Consider the following 22721-nt stretch of genomic DNA (forward strand, 5'->3'; position numbering starts at 1 on the left):
AAAATTTTGCCACTTTGTTATGAATAGTTTATTTTATTTTATTTCAGCAAAAAGTGCTATAAAACAGTACTGTATCTAACATCAACCAATCAATGACGTGATTGTTGTTCTGCCCGAGCCTTGTTCTGGCCTTGATGACGTGCATCTTTCTCAGTCAAACTCAGCTGAGTCAATCTAGTACCGGTAAGTGTATAGAGACCAGCGTGACATACATATACATGTAAAATTGCAAGTTTGCAATTCTGATGTACTGTACAGTATCGACTTTCGTCTCTCATTTTAGTGACAAAGTGACAAAGAAATTACAAAGCAATTTATCAGCGCAAATACTGATACCAGGAGATATGTTAAATTGACCTCTATAGACTGATATTTCTTCCTGTTATCTCTATTTGTAAATTTTAATAAAACTAACAAACCCAAGTGATTAGGTGGACCTTTTATAAACAAGGAATTGATAATGCCCGTTAAGGTGGTATTAAATTTGAAGTATTCTGTCTCGGGTGAGTGCCAACGTACACAATTTTATTTATTTTCCCTACTGTTTAGTAACAAAAGTAAGAGATCACTTTTTCCCGCCCGTCTGAGAGCCGGTACGTCGGTGCATTGATGATTTCTGCTACCTTTTCTTAGACTATTAGGGTTGGTAAGTTCGGGCATTTCGGGCAATTCGGAATTTTCGGAATTTTCACTTAACAGATTGGGCTGCTACTTCATCAATATCCAATTTTAAAATCTCGTTCTAATGGTCTAGCAGGAGTTGGCAAAAATTGCAGCGTGAAAATTAAGATTGAACCCATCCCCATTGTAATGCATTCTACAATTTTCTACTTGGCCATTAGAATCAGAGAGATGAAACTTAGGGAAACGATAGACCTATCATCAGGGACGTGCGTTAGGGCTTTGGGATTTAAGTGTGCCTATTGATAGGCCTGTCCCCGGGGATGGATAATTATAATTTCCTGGATTGTAAATTGAGCTATTTCCCTTAGAACTATAGTGAAAAAGTTGATGCTTTTGGGATTGAATGCGCCAGATAATTTGCTTCCTATCTGAAGGAACCGATAGCCAATTCACAAAGATATTTTAAAGTGAATAAAAGATGGGCTAAATAAAGAGTCAAAGCAAGAGTGAACGACAATCTAGCCAACCGTTATATATTATCTTTATCTCTAGATATAGTTTTATTCAGGTGTACATGAAATATATTTCTTTTCTTTCAGACGTGACGGGATAAACCCCGGGATATGCAATAGGGGATCTACCTTTATTTGATTATATTAAAAACCAAAATTATAATAAATATTCATTTGGACATTCATTGAAAATTCTATCTCAATTAAGCATATGTATTGAAAATAAAATATTTTGGGCATTGCATCTTATTATTTTTATTGCTCCGCAATTTTTACATCTCTTTTGTTTTACCATTTATGATTCTTAACATAGAACCCTTGTCGTTTTTAGCACGAACATATATAGACATTGACAAAACGATATGGTCAATGGATTATTTTTAATTATTATTTTTTTTTAATATTTCATTAACAAATACCACATTGCATTGTATCCAAACTGTGGTGCAAGTGCAGTTGTGAGCAAACTCTCTGCTTGACTACATTACAACATATTTCATGATTTTAAGGCACAAGATTATTGGCCCTATATCTTGCAATGGTGAAACGTCCTTTTAAGAAACTCTCGGTGCATATGGTGATCCAGATCAAAATTATATAAAAAAAGTTTAAGTAGTCCCTGGCCTAACCTGAAAATTTCATCAAAAGTTGTTACTTGTATCTCTTGCAAAACTATATGAAGTATACATGATGATGAATGAAACCCATATTTATCCATTCATTCATCCTTTCATTTGTCCATGTTTACGAACATTTTTATTTCAAATATACAACATTGGTCAAAAAGGTTGTCCCACCTCTAATTCTATGTGCTTTCGTTTAAAAGACGCCTCCAGATAGTACCAAATTTACACACAAATAGCATGGGGATGTGCTTGTTAAAGGTCACGTGTCAAAACATCGTGTATGTCTATTGCGTACTGCAATTATCCCCTGCATCGGGCGCCATTTTATGTCATCTTTTAGTTTTTTTACAGCAAGGGATGATATGTTGTCTTCAAATCCAGCGCCAAATGGAAGTCATCATTGTGATTATAAGGCAAACTGTTGTAAAGCAAATGGCTTACACTTTCAATAATTACAGATAACAATTAAAACGGAATCAAATGTGTAAAAGGATAGCTATAAAGTATAATGATAACTATGGATGTGCTAGCGACGATGCTTACAAAGGGAGGGATTAACGTGCTACAGTAAGAATTCTTTATTTATAAATGTACTTTGGAATTAAGGAGCTTCAAACAAAAAATATTTTTAGTTAATTGCGAGAGATAATTTATAATATTATGTAGTACAATTGGTGATGAAAACTTCTACTCGAAGTATCAGAAGATATTTGTCATTAGTGCTACTTTCCTTAATAAGGTCTAAAGGTGATGTTTAACTGAACCATGTCACTCAATAAACCAAATGTTTCACTCTTCAATATTTCAATCCCCTTGTATTTTTTTTCAGTTGAGTGCGACTCTAGAAAATGTTTCGACCGCGGGACCTGCGTACTGGACAGATATGGCCTGTTTTGCTTCCGGTGTCAATGTCCCGAAGGTTTTTAAGGACTGAGATGCAGCGTGGGTGAGTTCTCTCCCCTCCAGATTGCACATTTACCTGTAGTCAACCAGTGTTCCGTTATTATAATGCAAGAGTAGCTTATATGGTCCGAGATCAGGTGCCTCTCTGTGTAATTGTGATACTGCAAGTGCCAAATTCTAGTGATTAAATTTAGCCATTGGCTAAATAATTCCAATATGTAGCCAAATAATATAATAACGCCCGTTAAGTTGATTTGAAAGTGAGAAGTACACAATCGTTTGCATATATATATATATATATATATATATATATATATATATATATATATATATATATATATATATATATATATATATATAAAAGAAAAATAGAACAGTAGCTATTTTGCCCCTACCGGTTTCATTGCATCTTCAGGGGGTTTGCAGTCTGTCCGCAGATCTGGCATATCAATGCGTAAGCGGTGATCATTACAAAAACACCTACGCGCTTGCACAAAATAGTCCGCAAATCCGTAGTTGTTATGTAAATCCACGAAGCTCTGTAAACAACTCATTATTTCGCTTAAAACTTTCAAGGAATAAAATTCTGAACTTGATGTAAGCGCGCAATATAAAATGAACATTTTAATTTCGACGAAAACCTTGTATCAGATGTCTAAAAATAGCACACGCATTTTTCTCAAGCAGATCGTGTAATTTTGTACCCTAAAATGAAATGATTGTAGAAAAAATGGACAAACTTACTTTATTGATATTGATATAATTTATGCAACTATATATGCTGGAATTGAGCCAAAAAGAATAAAAAATTTGTACAACCGTCCTTTTTTGTGAAATCCCTATTTTAGTGCGAAGTATGTAGGTCAGTCACTGTCATAGTGAGAGTTGTTATGGAAAATAATACGTGAAAAAATGCCATCGGTGCTGCAGATCGACCATATCGCTGCCATAACATGGTTTTAGAATGGAAAAAAATCTGCCGTTTGCCTCAAGTTACATAGTTTTGGGTTTGCAGACTAAAAGATGAGTCTTTTTTTTTTTGCATTCACTAAGTTTCATATAAGCGCCGAAATGTATAGAAATGATTTTGGAGTAAACTCCCTTTGCATAGTTTAGATGCACTTGTTGACGTTCAGTACCAGTGAAATGTTATATTTTGTTGCAAAGTTAGTTGTACTTTGTGTAGGCCTACTAGCATACCTTTATCCGTTCTATTTCCTTTATGGAGTTGGAATCTAGACCTTTTCGAAATAGGGTGTGTGTGTCTATACACACCTGTTAACTAGCACATTGCGCAATCAGCATTACAGGTGTACTAATTTTAAGGTTTTTCCTGGGCAGGTTTCAAAGTTGTTTTATATTATAAGTTTTAATATTGTGATTTTTTAAACAAATTATCTCAATTTATCTGAAATTGTTGGTAGTAAAAAAAGTCTTCAAATTTAACAAGTTAAAAAAATCGTTTGTCAAGGCAGAGACACACATTTATGACCTATGCATTGTGCTTTTTCAGTTTTAGTGAAGGTTGACAGCATACCTACCCCTGCCTTAGCTATCGCATGAGAATGGACTTGATGGCATGGAATGATGAAAAGATACCAGTTAGACAAAGCAGAAAGTAATTAAGTGTTTATATATAAAAAAGCAAATACTTCATAATTTTTTTAACTAGCCTAATTGCTAGTAGGACCAAGGAATTATTAATACTATAGAGTATAGTAAGAAATTACTTTGATAAACAACTGGTGTGAGACTGACCGGGTGATTTTTTTTTCTATGGATTTTTCATTAAATTTCATTTTTTATCTGCTTTGTATAAATTTCTTGTTTCTACATACATGTATGATTTTATCATTATATTATATTTATTTTTAACAGATTCCCGAATTTCATATCAGCTGACAATAAGGGAAGAGGTGTTCTAGTCAAGACAAGGGAAAATGTATTTCCATACAATTTTGTGTGATGGTGCTGTGCTGTTGATGCAGGTGTGACTGAACAAGAGATGGTGTTTTGTAGAGTCTTGGATATTGTTTACCCTAGAAACCTTTCTCATAGCAGACAAGTTCTGGAACAATACTTTCTTCAAGTATTAAACAGGATGGGCTTTGACCCAAAAGACTTCCACTAAGAGTGGCCTGCCTTTAAAGAGCACATAGGTGGCATGTTTATAGTGAATAAAAGTAAAGATATGTGTATGGATTTGTTTCAAGGCTAGGAGACCAGACAAAGATTAGAATACATGCAATAATGCTAATTGAAATTGCCTTGTTCACCCTGTCCACTTCTCAGGTGGACCGTGGAGAGAGGATACAGTGCTCTCAAAAGAATCAAATCTGACTGAAGGTCAAGTTTGGGGAATATTATGCTTAAGTTAACCAAATTTTGACAGCAGTTTTATAGGGACCAAGTTTTCATGATCATTTAGTGAAGGAATCTATCAACCACTGGGTGGCAGGGTGACACTCTGGGAAAACGGCCCAATTTTGAACTTGAAAATTGATTTAGTTTTCTGATTGTCATATCCAGCATTCTAAGGATTCTAAGGAAATTAAAAAATTGAAACATACTCGTATACTGAAGTTTTCTTTTTTTATTTTTAATGCATTCTACTTTGTTATGTATTTAATTACAAATTATATTCAAGAATTTTAAGCCGGGGATGATCTTAATGTATGTCAGTTTTGGCTTAAGTAATATTCATAACTTGCTGGGGCAGGTGCTTCTCCTGCCCTCAGAATAGAGTCAATAGACAGATCAAGTTGGCCAACGAGTTTATTGGAACCTAGTTACCTGCTTTAATTTTAAAGGCAAAAAGCTTCCAAAAACTTTTAAAAAGTCCAGTGCATGTTCATGAGGCTGAATGAACATTTCCCAGGAACAGTGCTTTAAGGACATAAATTTTAAATGTTTACTTAGTTTTGTTTATCACACAGATTTCAATATTTTGCACTTTTAAAAACAGAAATGTAAATTTAAAATAGATTAGGGATATTTTTTTTTAATTATATGTAAGAGACAAAAATAGTACTGGTACCTAGAAATAAATCTTGAGCAGTAAAATAAGAGAACAAGGCAGATCTTAATATAATGATTAAACCGGTGTTGAACGATTTTTTTATCAAAACCCTTTCAGGCTTTAAAAAGTACAACCTGGTCATAGGCCAGTACTTCTTTGTAAATATTTATTCAATTAAAAAATCTTGTTTTATTCATAACTAGTTCTAGCAATATCTTTTTATATTGGTCAAAATTCACACTGGATTTCTTGTGGATTGGATCGTAACTATTATACCATTTTTGATGTTTTAAGAATGAAGTATATAACTCTTGGAATATTTCTGATTTTAGATGTACTGCACATGTTCGTATTTTAATTTTATAATGACTTGTTTGCTCTTATATTCAGAATATTTAAGAAAACTTGTAGTCTTGCTAAGTCGGGTCAGTGCTGCAGGTTGGTCACGTGACGCTATAAATTATGATGAAAATGGGGTTCCATTTTTGTCGTCGTTTTGGAGATGCACTAATTTCCCCTCATAAAATGGGTAAAATTTGTAGGAGACATACCTTATGATATATCATTTGAAAGTTTATGATTTCGTCTTTCTGGAGAATGTAAATGTTTGAAAATATTTCGCTTTTCCTGCGATACATAATCATAGTAACCTACAATGTACTGCACTTGAAAAAATCGGTTTTGCCAACTTTTACACCGACTTCACGGGATTATGAACACTTTGCCAACCAGATGGGAGCCGAACGCAACATATATTTCGTAACAACACGAAGCCCACTTGTTTAGCTTTTAGAATTTATATAAAACGCTGGTGATATAAGCATTATAGCAATTTTGTTATAATTTAAACGCCCCAATGTTATACGCTTCAAAAATGCAAGTGCTTGGCGTCGCGTTCACCTCGCGCTTAAAAAAATGGACAAAGCTGAATTCACAAAATATATATACTACCAGAAAGCCAGTTTAACCAGCTTTCATGATTAAGTTTTTAAAAATTTGTACAATTTAAACTTCTTATAGAAATCTTTAAATAGAAAATGTCGGACACGAAACGGGTCACCATTTGCAATCACCCTCGTGGATAAATCTTCCCTTTTATCGTTCTGAATCTATTTTTTATGACAACTAACCTTAAAATTCCGAATCCTTAGATATTCCCGCTTCTTTTTATGTATCTATTGTTTAATCACACCAACTTTTGACAAAAATACACATGAAAATACGAAGAGCTCAAAAGTCGTCCATTTTCACTCGATTTTGTTGAAAGTAGTGGGAAAATGGCCGTCGCTTCAGCCAGTGTGCACGCGCAGCTCGAAATCTGCGGACAGACTGTTGTTTATTTTGCTTGTCTATGACGGCCTTTATCAAAGTAGCACTTAAAATAACTGGGTGATGCAAATAAAATAGCTCACTGGTGTGAGAAGAATACTTTTGTTTAATATTTTGGCTATTATTCCAACAAATTCTCGCCATCACCTAGCTGTTTAGGGATGCACAGCACACACACACGAGCGAGAGAGAGGGAGAGAGAGACCGATGCCACGGATAGAAGAATTTGTTTATTTACTCGTTCGTTTTATTTACTTAATCGTGTTTGATGACAAAGTCCAAATTCGCATCCAGAATAAGCAATGCGAACTAACGAGCATCGCTTTTCATATAGTCATATGGTGGAAGTAATTTCATATCATCCAAAGCGTCATACGGGTTTTCATTATTTTTAATTCCGACGGCCTGTATCAAAGTAGCACTGAAATCAACTGGGTGACGCAAATAAAATAAAATAAAATAGCTAACTGGTGTGAGATGCCTCCTTTAGTGTAATGTTTTGGTTATTTTGGCTGTTATTCCATCACTGTGTCACACATACACACACACACACACACACACACACACACACGGCAAAGAGAGTTAAGCTAGCAGAGGAATAAAAAAATGATTGATGGCTGCCACGGAAAGAAGTATATCAACTATTTGATTTAACCTAGCAATACAAATATAATATAACATTGCTGTTATAGACCTTAATGAACTCTGGTTGAATATTTTTGGCTATCTCTCAATATCTTGCCCCAATCCAGTAGTTTATGTGGCGCACAGACACAAACACACGAGAGAGAGAATTTCATTAGAAATCTTTATCGTTAGAACTGGGCCAATTCGACGGGTAACATCATAATAAAAAAGACAAACATATTGTTGGCTAGAGTTTCCTTTACCGCTTTACCTGAATACTAATATTTGCCAAGCTACGGGAGTGTTAATGGAAGTCACGACCTGTATGAATTTTTTCTAGGTCAAATATAAAGTACACGTTTCATGCTGAACGAAAAAAGCCAATGAAAGACCGACAAATGGCGATTGATAATAAACTGGGCATCCTATAGGCAAATAAGCACTATCGTGATTGGATAGTTTCTCGTGTGCCACGTTATTCACGAGATACACTGATGTCCCTGTGCTGGCTGTATATTATTACTAGGAAGTGAGAAGACGTTGCATTTCCTGACACGACTTCGACGAGAAAAAAGGAGGTAAGTTTTATGTTAACTGTGAAATGTTCTGATCGGTGCAATTCTGCAAACTTATGGTGATCTCCTGCACACACCAATTTTTGGCAACTAAGCTGTGACAACTCTCTCTGTGGTTCTGGAGGTACTTCCTCTCAAATATGTTGTGTTCATGTTTGGCCAGGAATCTAATGAACCTAGACGCGAACAAAGAGTGATTAAAACTGGAGATGATTACCTTGGTTCAAACTTTGAACGACCGCCTTTTGAATTCTAAGAAAGGAATAATGTCATTTCCCATTTGTTGAAACTATTTCAATCATATTAAGAGCAAATTTTATATCAAGTGATTTCATCATACATTTATCGCTACAGACTATCAGGCAAATTGATTTGAAATTTATTGACATTGTACGGGCGTCCTAATGGACGCTTGTCGATCCTGCAGGTATGCTCTCCAAGTTAAATGGATTATATGCATATCTGCTGAACGAAAAACAGCTGGTATTTACAGAACCTGCGAATGAGTTGCAAAAATGGTTTTAACAATATCTGGTTATAAGATGAACACACTTGACTTAATGGGTCCCCATATGTGTCACGATTATCACAAAGTACACTGTGACACTGGTAATCCATTCTTATGGTTTTAAAATGTAGTTGTCTGTATGAAACAAATGCATGTGACCACGGTCAAGGAAAAGATATCCTTACTTTTTGTCCTGTGTCAGAACTTGGTCCAAAAGCACCAAAACCAGTTTTATTGCTATGGTTACATAGCTAATTTTTGGCCAATGTTTTGAAAATCTTACAATTTTTAGGTTTCGAGGCCTTATTAAAGACATTAAACCAAGTAATTATTTTTATAAAGCCGATTAAGATAAACCGTAGTTTTACCTTTTTGTGGTACTTTTTGCATTATTAGATGTTCGATGTCTCAGTTGTTACTTGTATACGAAGTGTTGTTAAATTAACATTTTGACCAATTCTCAGAGAGTTTAGTCCCGGAAGTGGTCCCAGAAGTTTCAGATTTCCTCATAAGTGGGCCATAATAACTTTTTGTTATTTATAGCTAGAAGAATAAATCATTTAACGTTTTGTGAACAATGTTTATTTATTCTTTTAAAGGGCGGAATTTAAATTTTTCCACATTTTAAATTTTGTAATGTATTTTATTGTGCAATATAACTCAATGAAATTTACAAAATTTATATTTTATTTAACTTTAAAGTAGTTTTGAGGAGGTTTATGCTTTAAATTTGTCTAAATGGTATGAAATATTGATATATTCACAGATAGTTTGTATTCTCTCACCAATAGTTCTTGTTAGATTTGGCATCTGGAATATAAAGTTTTGCCTGGACTGTAAGGTCAATCATTATTATTATTATTATTATTATTATTATTATTATTATTATTATTATTGTTTTACATTATTTTACACGCTCCACAAGTAGCAGTAACAACGCACTTTTTTACTTCAACTTTTTTTTTATACAGCGTCCTTTAATTTTTCATTGGGATTTTTCAATGATAGTTTATTTATTTATTTATTTATCTATTTATTTATTTATTTATTTATTATTGACTTACATATTGGTTGTTTCTTTGTTGCCTGCAAAAAAGAGATCAATCACCTTTTTTTACAAGGTCGATGCCTTCTCCCTCCTCTCTTGGTTCCCATCCCATCACAAGGCAATGTTTGCCTTGACGGAAGTACAATTATAGCCTCGAAATCCACAAAAGTTTGGTCACCCCATAAAGTAAAGGAGGCACTGCTCAATTACACATAAAATAATTATATTATATTGTGTAGCTATTCAGGGGATGGTTTTCATTTTTGGAATATCAAAATGACAAAAACTGACATTTTTAGCGTTTAACACAAAAAAAAGATATAAATAAAATAAATAAATATATAAATAAAAATTATATTGTTACATATTTTACCATTGTGACTGTCCCACTTTTCAATAAGTGATGCTTGTTATCATGAGACTTATGTTATTGCTGATACATTGGTGAGCTGTGCTCAGCACCATAATGAAACACGCTGAGTGAGGTCACGGTGTAACTAAATGCTTAGTGAGGTTAAGCATCAATATTGTGTAGAAAGTGAAAAGGTAAATCTTATGATTAAAATGTGCATCAGTATATTATTTGTCTTACTATTATTATCATTTTGATTAAATAATATTCCATGAACAAAGTATTCTTCACGTGAAAACTTACAGCAAACAAAGAGTTTCTGATCAAAAAGCCCTGAAATCTCATGGCAGAGTTTCAGTTTCATCTTTTCTGTCACCTTTACCAAATGATTCCAGCTTATATAATCTTCTAAGCTGAATACGATGTTACTGTAACCAGCACCCCACCCTGCAACCATGTTAGATTACATTGGAGACACTGTTTAAATGATAAATCGCTGGCACGCACAGGTAACTGCAACGATTTTGCCATGAGCGCTCGGTCGCAAATTGCAATGCACCCGAAAAAGATAATATATTGCCGTGTGGCATTGTATACGTGCCTCGTAATCTGTGATGTTTTCAAAAAAGCAAGCCCAATTTAGTTTAAAGATTGTCATACTTGTATGATGATGTTGATATTTTACCACTTTCTTATTCTGAACATCTTATTCTATTCGAGCATAGAAGCGCTATAAAACATCTAACATCAACCAATCAATGACGGGATTGTTGTTCTGCCCGAGCCTTGTACTGGCCTTGATGGCGTGCGTCTTTCTCAGTCAAACTCAGCTGAGTCAAACTAGTACCGGTAAGTGTTTAAAGACCAACTCGACATCCATGTACATGTACAATAGAATGTTTGCAATTCTGAGATACGATATCTATTTTCGTTTCAGCATTTTGATCTCAACATTGCTTGTTTGCAATAATTATATGCTTGGTTTTTATAGATCTTTTTAATTATAAGTCATTCCCACCTTTCTGCGGAGAAAGCTGCGGGATATACCCTTCTCTTTGTTTAGTCGAATTGCCACCCCTGCATTGTTTTTTCCTGTAAACTTTTATGCTGAAATGCATTCTTCCGGCCGAGGGAAGCAAAATTAGCTTGATTGATTAAAAGATTCATAGGGCCAGACAATTTTCACTGTGAATGCAGACAATCAGTAAAACTATTGCCACAAGATGTTTCTAACCATGAAAGATGTGCCAAATTTGAGTAAATAGCGCTTAAACTTCGTTACAATTGTCGAAATGGATTTTCTTGCCGTTCGACCCTTTACACCAATCAAATCAGTGGAAACAGGGTCACGTGATCACTTGACCTACATCTTACAGATGTAAACAATGGATTTCCACGCTAAGCTTGTAGATTTTATGGAGGATTCCCACGCGTTGTTTTAGTGAAAAAAACATACGTTGGAGGTTTCAAAACCGATGTCAATAGTAAGAGCAAGGTTAGAGAAGTTGGAAAAACACGTGTATTTACGTAATTTGCTAAATGATGACAGAAATTCACGGCAAAATCATATGGTGTTCAGCCCGTGTGTATCACCTCAATCGCATGCCACACACTACACTACAGTATGTAATGATCGTGCAGTTATCTGTATTCTTAGATTGAATGCAGATAAATTCTCAGATGTGTTAAAGTGTATTAAATTACTCAAAAATTAGTTGACTCCATATTTCATATTGGTAAATATAACAAAAATTCATGTGTAGAATTTTACAAAGTACCTGTATATATCATACATGCCGTCTGTTTGTGTAGCTGTGCCCAGGAAATTAAGTCAAAAAATTAAAGTGCTTGCAAAAGATCGAATTATAAAGTATTTTATATCAAGAATTAAAATGAATATAAAGAAGTTTGTTTATTGTCATTAATTGCACCATTGTCTAGGAACAAAATATTAAAAGAAATTACAGCTCACAGTGAGCAAGGCTTTCATGTTCTTTTTGCCCTTCAGCAAATAATATAAAAAAATTAAAATACTAATATAACATTACAGATAATATAAAATTTCTCAACTTGATTGTTTTACCTGTGAAAACGTACCTTTCTGTGTTACTTATTAACTTATTAATATCATATACAAACATTAGTCACTGTCACTGCCATCCTCATCTTATGATCCACTAGCAACCCTTTGAGTTTTGTTTGTGCAATTTTTACAACCAGAGACATCGGTGCATGACAATTAATATCCATGACCTGAACACCTTTTCGAATCACATTTTAGAAGCTTTACACTTGCAGCTCATGTGGATGACACAGGACCTAGCCCCAGAGTGTTTTGCTATCCGTTGAACTTTACTTCAAGTTAATTGTTTTTTATTTCTCTCCCACGTTCATTGAGGTGTGGTGCTACAATCCACTGCTTGGCAGCAGATCTGTGGATTTCTGATCTCTTGATCTCTCAATATACAAATTCAGAGCATCTTAGGTAAGAGGCATTATCTGCTAACTTGGGGTTGACAAGCAAAAAATGTTGAACCTGGCCTCATTTGCATTACTAGCTTCCTTCTGGCTAAAAAGATTGCACACAAATTATTCCATCACTTTTGATTTTCTTTCTGCAACTGCAAAGACTGATCAAAGACAGGAGAAAGCCTCTATGAAGTCACTATTGCCATTATTCATGTATATATCAAAAGCTTTCCTCTCTCCTTTCCCCAAAAAGGGGTTGCAGATAGTTAAAAAACACTGGAAGTTTTGATATGCCACGCATGGACACTGATCGCAATGTCTTCTGAGATGAACCTTGTACATGTGTTTTGGGTAGGGTCATACTACTGGTTAATGGTTCTAACATAACGTCATGTTTTGCTTTTTAGAGATCAGCATACAGTGTCCTCTCTCTGAGTACTGACTACTGACTTCTACCTTTTTTTCTATCTTTATATACCTTCACATATATAATTACATTACATTGGCTTCCAAGCCAGGTGGGTTGCCAGAGTGGTCACTTTAATTCAATTACACATGCGATAGAAAAGACTTCCAGACTGAGCACTAAATGGCTGCTACTAGTGGACACTGGGTTGATAACTTAAACTGATTGATCAAGGTGAATAATATAGTTACAAGGCAGAGAACCATTCCTAAATACATTTGAGGTGGATGTATTTGTTAATCAAAGATATGGCTTCTTGTTTAATTGAGTTACCTAGTGTGACTCTAAACAAACTGACTTCTTTAAAATTGACCTGTAAACTGATTATATAAGTATACATCCTGAAAACATTTAACCCACACATCTATATAATTCAGGACACATAATGTTATATAACAACCTTATAAACTTCTGGAAATTAGATTAAATGTAAATGAATTGATCATATTTATAGTTGCTATTTCAATGAAAAATTGAGAAAACTGAAAATTCATTTATGGCATTAAATTATAAGTATGACAGTTCTGTAAAATAAGTGAAATGAATTTTTTACCTTTTCATCCCATAAACAAGACCATTAATGTGACAGACATGGGTGGGAAATCAAAAACAATGAACTTGAAGTAAAGTGGATGACACACCCAGCACCTGAAAGTGTTTTGCTTTCCATTAGTTGCATGTGTATTTAGCTTCCAAATGTAATTCCAAAAGGTGTTCTTGTCGTGCATATAAATTGTCATGTACTGATGTCTGTGGTTGCGAAAATTGCACAAACAAAACTCAAAGAAAAAGGGTTGCTAGTGGATCAGAAGATAAGGATGACAGTGATTCTGACTAATATTTGTAAGTAATAATCACAAGCAACACAGAAAATTTTATTTTCACACATAAAACAATCAAGTTTAGAAATGTGTTATATTTCATATTGTATATAATATAAGTATTTTCATTTTTATAATATTATTACTTGCTGAAGGGAAAAAAGAACATGTTTTTATGGGAAGTGAGGCTTTTGACCCAGTACCTTAGAGATAGAAACCAAGGAAGTTTTAGGTCACAACATAAAAATATGAAAGCCTTGCTCACTGTTAGCTGTAATTTACTTTACTTTGCTGTTGTAACTAGACAATGGTACAATTAATTAACAATAAACATACTTCTTTAAATTAAACCTCTTATTTGACCTTGTGCAAGCACTTAAATACTTTTGAAATAATTTTTTGAGCAGCTACATAAACAGACAGCCTCTATGATACATATATAGTTTGTAAAATTATACACTTGGATTTTTGTTATATTTACCAAAATAATAATTTATTAGATAAAATTGCAACCCTAAGGTTGAGGTTGTACAAATAATGTTTAAAAGAAAATTGACAATAAACTTTAAATTATAAAACAATAAATTATTCTTAAAATACTACACATTAAAAAGGCATTCATAAATTACTACAAGTTAAAAAGGCAATAATTAATAAAGGAATTTTTAAAACGTTCCGTCTTCACTTTTGGTTGTAAGAATTTGGTGTTGTTTGAAAAAATGAAATGAAATATAGTGTCAACTTATCTTTTTTGGTGATTATATGCACTTTAACACACCTGAGGATTTTAACTGCATCCAATCTGACAATACAGAGCGCAGATAACTGCAAGGTCATTACATAGTGTAGTGTGTGACATGAGATTGTAGTAGGTACACACGGGCTTAACAGCATATCTTTTTGCCGTGAATTTCTGACATCATTTAGCAAGTTACATAAATACACCTGTTTGTCCAAATTCTTTAACCTTGCTCTTACTATTGACATTGATTTTAAAACCTACAACGTATTTTTTTCACTGAAACAACGCGCGGGAATCCTTTATAAAATATGCAAGCTTCGCGTGGAAATCCCTTGTTTACATCTGTCAGATGTAGGTCAGGTGATCACGTGACCCTGTCTCCACTGATTTGATTGGTGTAAAGGGTCGAACGACAAGAAAATCCATTTCGACAATCGTAACGAAGTTTAAGCGCTATTTACTCAAAGTTGGCATATCTTTCATGGTTAGAAACATCTTGTGGCAATAGTTTTACTGATTATCTGCATTAACAGTGAAAATTGTCTGGTCCTATGAATATTTTGGCGAAATGAAACGATAGACCACCGCAAGTGAGGGACTATTCCTATCAGAAACCCGCAACAGTTCTAGTGAATACACGTAAGCACGTAACCTTCAGCAAAATATGGCAGAAATTTTAAAAAAGCTACAAAAAATTCTGGTTTTGCACATTTAGTCTTATTAAAAACATATCCGCATTTTACATTTATGTTCATTATACTATTTTGTTAGCCATGATACTAAACTCTCAGAAACTGCTTTTTGACATTTTACAGATGGTGGCAGACGGTGACATCTCTAGAGAGTCCATCTGCCACTCCCACGAGCCCCATAGTCGAAGCATGATATGTTATATCTTGCAAGCTTTTTTAAAAGAAATTATTTCATCTGGCCTACAAAACTTAGAGTAGCTTATAAACTTGACCTTCTTAACCAGTTGACACGTACGAGATATTGATGATTTTTCAGAATTCAAGATGGCCGTCAGTGTGTTATGCGATTAGCAAGAGCCATACGTTCAAATAAAAAAATGTATTCTTCACATTGTTCATCATTGCATGTTTATGTATACGTCCATGCTAATTATGATCATTAATTACATTTCTGCAAGTCATTTAACAAAAAATGGACTTCAAAACACAATGGAAAGGGCAAAGAAACAGTTGTAAGACTACAAGTCTTATAACTGAAATAGACCTTAAATGAATCAAATATAAATATATATAAAGTAAAAAAAAATATACCTGCGGACAAGACATACCACACAATAAAACATATTCTTTGGTTAAATAATACAATACGGAAAGCAACGTGTCCGTCAATGCTACTCTGTGATCGAAATAAATATCAGTTGCAGATAGATCAGTCCTGACAATGAATTATTCTAAATAAAAATTACAGTGTGGATGATGATTATGTTATCTTAGTATGTGTAAACCATATCATCATTTTGAAATTAAATTATTCTATAAATTGGGATTATTCTTAACTTTTTTTATGTACTTTTAATACTTTTATGGGTAAATGCATTTTTGATTTTAATTGTGAATTTTGTAATAAATAATCAAGATCCAGCTATTCTTGACAACGTGGCATAGTTCGGGGATGTGCGATGGCTACCCATCTACATCATGCAGTTGAAACGTTGTTTTTGCCAATATATACTGACAGTCAATGGACGCTTTGAGGTAGGAATGTGCATTTCTACTTGTCGGGGGGTTGTTATTATTCATTGTGGATTTATTGATGACTTTGTGCTCAGGAAATTGAGATAATGATGAGATGTCATGTTGTCATGGTTCACTGCATATGGGTTAGTCTTTTTGAAAAAGTTGATCAAATACATACTGAGCAATACTCGTTGGGTATCTGCACATTTTGAGGATTGGTTTTGGAGACCTATATCAAGGCCCAAAAAGGCCATCATTGTTGTTAGTCCAGTGAAGAGAAACATGCCACGTCTATCATGTGAACAACGTACGTCTCTGGGCACTGGGAATGGGGGTCCGATTTGAAAAAAAGTCATTGTCAGGCGTAGGCCTATGGACTGTTCCCAACCCACAATCAGGAACCTGGTTGAATGATACGACATACCAGGCTCTGTTGGCGCCAGACCTCATCCAGGGCGAGAGAGTGTCAAGTCCCAACCAGGATCGCTACATCAGGTTGCATCACCTGCTGGACCGGTTTCGCCATGCCAGTCACACAGCACAAAAAAATCACCCGGTAGGAGCAACAACCGGAGCAGCAGCCCCACTTTTCGACGACGCTTGCGGGAGGTCAACCGTTGGTGGTTGTTCATGGCACCATACCAGTAACTGTTTGTCACTACATAGATCAGAATCTGCAACCTGACATGACCTCGTTCATGCAGCAGCAAATGATGTCACCGTCTACATTCGGTACAAATGGTCCAAGCGTATCTGGAGACCCAGGGGTGGATGTCCTACCTCGGCCTTCCTATTCTCCGAATATGAATCCAACTGAACACTTGTGGTACTATCTTGGTCGTCAGTTGGCAAGGGCAGCAGCTGATTCAGGTACTGTGACAAGACTGGAATAGGATTCCGCATGCGCCAACGAATCAGACTCCCTGTAAATGCGGGTCCCGATTGCAGATAACCATTAAGATCTCCCTGTGCCCCAACCCCTGTTGGGCCTTGCAAAAATGTCCTTCAGACTGGGCATGTATTAAAAAGAGAACTTACGTAACTGCCAGTTCTCTTTTGAAGAGTCTAAGAATAACTGTACCTAAGTAGTACACCTTGTCATTAAATAAAGAGTCAAATATATATTATATGGCAAATTATTAGTTCAAAACGTAATTTTACTGCTCTTTTTTTAAACTTTTTGGACATGCTATATCGGTCATTTGAAACGTGGAGTGTCATGCAGTTTGAACCCGAATCTTTCCTATTCTACGTAATTATCTATTTATAATATAATAATATTTATATTTTGACGGCCATCTTGAATTTTGAAAATTGATCAATGTTCCAGATATAGCCACTGGCAAGAAAACTAAATTAAATTGGCTTTTATAGCCCAAGGAATTCAATTCTTAATTAAAATAACGGGGAATAACAAAGAAGTATTCAACTGTGGGACCCGTGGAAGTGGCAAACAGACTCCTTGGGGCGATGCCCTCAACCACATGTTAAGATAAGCTTATCCTGAGAGCTTAGATTCATGCCTAACACAATATCATAATGAACATAAATATAAAATGCGGATATGGTTTTAATAGGACAAATAAGAAGAAAAAAACAACTAATTTGCAGCTTTTATCACCTTCTGGCATTTATTTATTTATTTATTTATTTATTTATTTATTTATTTATTTATTTATTTATTTATTTTGGACGGCCGTTTTGGTTTTTTGCTGGAAGTTAAGCACTTAAGTGTTTTTCTAGACCTGCTGTGTTCTGCTGATAGGAAAAACTTTCAAAATACCTCTAAATTTCTGGTAGTTTTCCTATTTTTCCTCTTAAATTGACGGCCATATTGAAAAATTCTCAATTTCTCGGAAGTAGCAACCGAGCTAATTTTGCTTCTCTCGGCCTGACTATTGGGCCTATGTGAGTGGCGACCCGACTAGTTAGGATTCACAATAACCAGCACAACGTATGCCATATGACCAGGTCTTTCCCTTACTTCAATCTCAATATGCTGAGTGCTATGGGGATCAAACTCATTACTTCCTGAACCAGAATGGAACACTCTGTGTTGACACTTTATGCATTATTTATGCGTAATCCAGGCGTACAAGTCATGACAGTGTGAAAACGAAAAGATATGCATGATCTATCTATTTAAATTGTTTGAATTGCAAAAATCTAATTAAGCTATATATGTGAAATAATAAAACATGCCTGATATTTAAATTGCCTTGCAACATATATTTTCAGTCAACTGCAGTGCTGGCAGTTGCTATAATTTTGGGATTTGCAAAGATAATGCTGACGATCCGTCTGGCTTCCACTGCATTTGCACATATGACTTTTTCGGAAAGAGATGCGAATTGCGTAAGCAATATCCTTGTTACACTTTCTATCGACTGTTGTGGATAACAGGAAATACTTATGTACAACAAAATATTGGAAAACATGTTTACAATTGCAACAATTGATGGCAGCACATATGTTTAATTTAATATAATGTATCCATTATCAGTGTGTCTTTTAACAGGTGGACATTTTGTACAAAATGAATTCCATTGGTATCAGTTACCCTGATAAGTAAGTGCTATGGGGAATTGAAATATCTAAACTGAAAGAGCATGCATAACATTTTATAAACCTTAATTGCAATATCTTCATTTCAGGTGTTTGCCAATTGAGTGACTGCAAGAATGGTGCGACTTGTGCAGAAAATACTACAAATTCGGAAACGTCGTGTATTTGTCCCGAGGGTTATAACGGAACAGCGTGCGAAATAGGTAAACCGTGCCTTTCTAATACTGTATATATTGTGTATCTCAGTATTGAAGGATAACAACTAATAGCTCTAAGTTGTGAAGCATTCAGAAAAAAAAATTACATAACAAATTTACCAGCGCAAAAATTGATGCCAGAAGATAGTTGCAAGAATCAGTAATAGTACCTTATATCGACTGATATTAAGTCATATGGCTCTAGATCTCTCTTTATAAACTATAATACCATATTCAAACGATTATGTGGAACTCATGAAAAAACGTCCTTTGGCTCTAGATCTCTATTTATTAATTATGGTACAACTAACATATTCAGGTGATTAGGTGGACGATATGAAAACAAGTCATGATATAACGTCCCTTGAGGCGGTTTAAAAGTTTCAAGTATTTTTCCGCATGCAAGTGCCAAATTACATTTTTTATTTGTTTTCAGCACATTGTGGGGAAAACGCTCAATGCACTAACATGCAGCGTAATATTCAAGTGCCTGAGAAAAATGAAAACTGCAATGCAGAATTTGAAGAATTATGTGTTTGTAATGACGATTACATCGGGAATGGAATCAACTGCACTAGTAAGTCTTAGGCCGTATTCAGAACAGTGGACTAACTAGTATACCGGTCAAATGTGGCCGACCCACTTAAATATTTCCCCTTAATCTACTCAGTGTCTATTAGTGGATTGGACGGTTGCGTTATTTGACGCCTAGACTATAGTTAGTCGACTCTTCTGATTGAATAGTTATTTTGGTATAGCAGAAGTTAGCTGAAATCATAACCTGGCAACCGTTTCACAAAAAAACTTAAGTCGGTTTCCCTGACTAAGAGCTTGGTTACCAACGTAATTAAGTCGTTACGGCACTAAGTCCCGTTTCACAAAGAATCTAAAAGGTCGCTTACGTCGTTTTTTTCTTAGCTGCTAGTCGACGATGTCTAGCCTCCTCGGGAGGAGCCTTAAGTCGGCAAGCTCAACTAAAACTCGGTAAATGAGAGCATAAACAACAAAATTTTGGAAAGAACATACCTCCTTCACGATATTGTGTTATGATATCCTTGAATAGCACTGAAATTTATGGAATATTGAAATTAAAAATAAAATGCCACTTCACCCAGCCGATGGCGTGTTTGTTTATGTTTTTGACCACTAGACATCCTTCAGCAGTGTTCCACGACAAGCTTATGTTTAACTGATTAGTAAAACTAATCAATAAAGTTCAAAAACAAACTTTGTTTGTGTTTTGGCTGATTTTTATTGTTGATAAACGATCGTTCTCGGTCGAAAGAGGCCATAAAATGTCATGTCTTGTGAAACTTTTGAAATTTTAAACCTCCCTTTCTTGAAGAGTTTCTCGTGCGCGTCGACTACGGTAAGCACACCAAGCTACGACTTTAGATTCTTTGTGAAACACTCCTAGTAGACTGCAGCGTAGTCGACCCAGCTAGGCCATTCAGTTCGAGCTAGTCAACTACGGATTTAAGATTATTTGTGAAACGGGGGCCTGAAATAACTTAGAATCGACTCCCCCCCCCCCCTCGAGGACACCCCAATCTACTGTTTCACAAAAAAAACCAAGGGCTCATGCACACCCCTAGTGATAAGTCTACCAAATTCCTAAAGTTAAATCTTTCTCACTCTAATGATCCAGGAAGAAAAAGCAGAAATTACGACGCAGAAAAAGGAAAAAAATACAATAATATCAATCACCCCCGGTGACAGTCCAATCCCAAGTGTTACTAAAACCCCGTAATGCTCATGTACATGCTTGATAAAAGATATTCTAATTACCAATGTTTGAAATTTCTCAGCCTGTTAGTCTAGGAGACGAAGGAAAACACAAGGTATTACAAGAAGGATCAACCGCACCCAGGGACAGCCCAACCCCATGTTGCAGTAAATTTCTGTGCAGGGATGCCTATGCACACAATTTAAGCTGTCAAAAACACAATGTAAATATAATTAAGAATCGCCACCCACACTGACAAATCAAATCCCAGTTGTACTAAAATCCTCATGTGCGAAACTCAGGTTTAATTATCCCCAAGGCTTCCTCACGCTTATGGTCAAGGGGGAGTTAGCTGAAATTTCAAGTTAAAAAGAATTTGTTATCATCCAACTCCCAGGGACATGCCGCCACACAATCCACTATGAAATTCCAAAGTCACCATGCACATGATTCATTAAAAATATTAAAGTCTATCAATACCAAAATTATCTCACTCTTGTGCTACAAGAGGGGATGGCAAAAATTACAGTGTAAAAGGAATTGAGAATCAGAAGCGACGTCTTTTGTCTAAAAGGTGCGGGCATAACAAGCAATCAATTTTGTCAAGTGCAATGTTGTTTTGTCACCGATAACCATTTAACGTCATGATAAGCCTGATAAAATCACGAAATCAAATAGCCGTCTTACCTTGACCGGTGTAACAGTAATCAAAAGCCCCCTACGGACCTCGGTTCCTGGTAATGGTTGTCCGTAGGACTAACATTACTAGGGATCCTGCAGGGACTTAGGTTCCTGGCTCAGAATTAGAGTAGGTAGGACTTGTATTACTGTCGGACTTTCATTCCTATTTCATTCCTATGACGGTAATACAAGTCCGGCCATTTGAAAGTCCTATCTTTAGGCAATAATACGGATAAATGAAAAAACGGTGTTTTGACGTGGCTGGAGCAACATTGATTTTACGTTGAATTTAGGTAAATCAACGGCAATTCAACGTATCTACCTGTTTTCAACGTTGATCCAACGTCACTATGCCTGCTGGGAGGGTGAATGAACACAGAAAACCAATGACTGTATATTGGCAATACCAGATCTGCCATTTCTAAACGTGTAATAAACACCAGTCACAGTACTGTCTGGAATTCAACTAAGATCCTTGAATCCAAGTCATCTGATATCCTACGTTAGATACGAGAGGTTATCAACATCAGCCGTCACCAGCCACCCATGAATAGGGTCGGGAAGGACAATCTACCTGACATTTATAAGAGGGCCGTGGCCACATATTGGTCACTGAGTATCAACATCTGCTCAAGTCATTCTGATAAAGGCCTTCATCCAGGTTGGCCGGAAGCTTCCAGTAGTTTTCTAGGCTTGTGTTTGAAAATATTCATTTACTACTTTATAAATGTGTTTGTATATTACTGACTATGCAATGTGCTCTAGTAAAAACGGGGTCAAGGTGTCCATAAAATAAATTTCTTTTCTTTCAGAATCGGCGGAATAAACAACCAGAAAATGAAATAACAAAAATCGCAGGAGAGGATACACAGTTTTGAAGATGAAATTAACACCCATGTTTATTAAAAATATTAATTTGGACATTCATTGAAAATTATGTATGAATTAAGTATATCAATTGAAAATAGATATTTTGGGCATTGCATTTGGTTCTTTTTCCATTTTCTCCTCTCATTTGTTTTGCTGTTTATGATTCTAAACATAAAACCTTGTCGTATTTGGTTAAAGTACGAATAGAAATGAAAGTTGACAACGCACTACGGTCACTGGATTATTTTTCATGTTTTTAATATTTCAATAACAAATACGTACCACACTGCCTAACTCCCGCATTGGCCACAACAGACTCATAACCAGCTGTAATAAAAGGCCAATTTTATGA

At 35.3% G+C, this 22721-nt stretch overlaps 1 protein-coding gene across 1 annotated transcript; it reads left to right on the forward strand.

Annotated features, from left to right (window-relative positions):
- The first annotated feature begins 8062 nt into the window (after positions 1-8062).
- On the forward strand, positions 8063-22484 carry LOC147759347 (protein eyes shut-like). Its single transcript, XM_086998146.1, has 6 exons — positions 8063-8218; positions 10849-10972; positions 18569-18685; positions 18985-19098; positions 19529-19669; positions 22312-22484. Exons 2-6 carry the CDS (start codon positions 10882-10884, stop codon positions 22323-22325), a joined length of 477 nt encoding a protein of 158 aa, XP_086854272.1. The 5' UTR covers positions 8063-8218; positions 10849-10881; the 3' UTR covers positions 22326-22484.
- Positions 22485-22721: the final 237 nt, after the last annotated feature.

Source organism: Lingula anatina, chromosome 10 (assembly GCF_051362555.1).
Source record: "Lingula anatina isolate TDL-2025a chromosome 10, LinAna3.0, whole genome shotgun sequence".
NCBI classification, from domain to species: Eukaryota; Metazoa; Brachiopoda; class Lingulata; order Lingulida; family Lingulidae; genus Lingula; species Lingula anatina.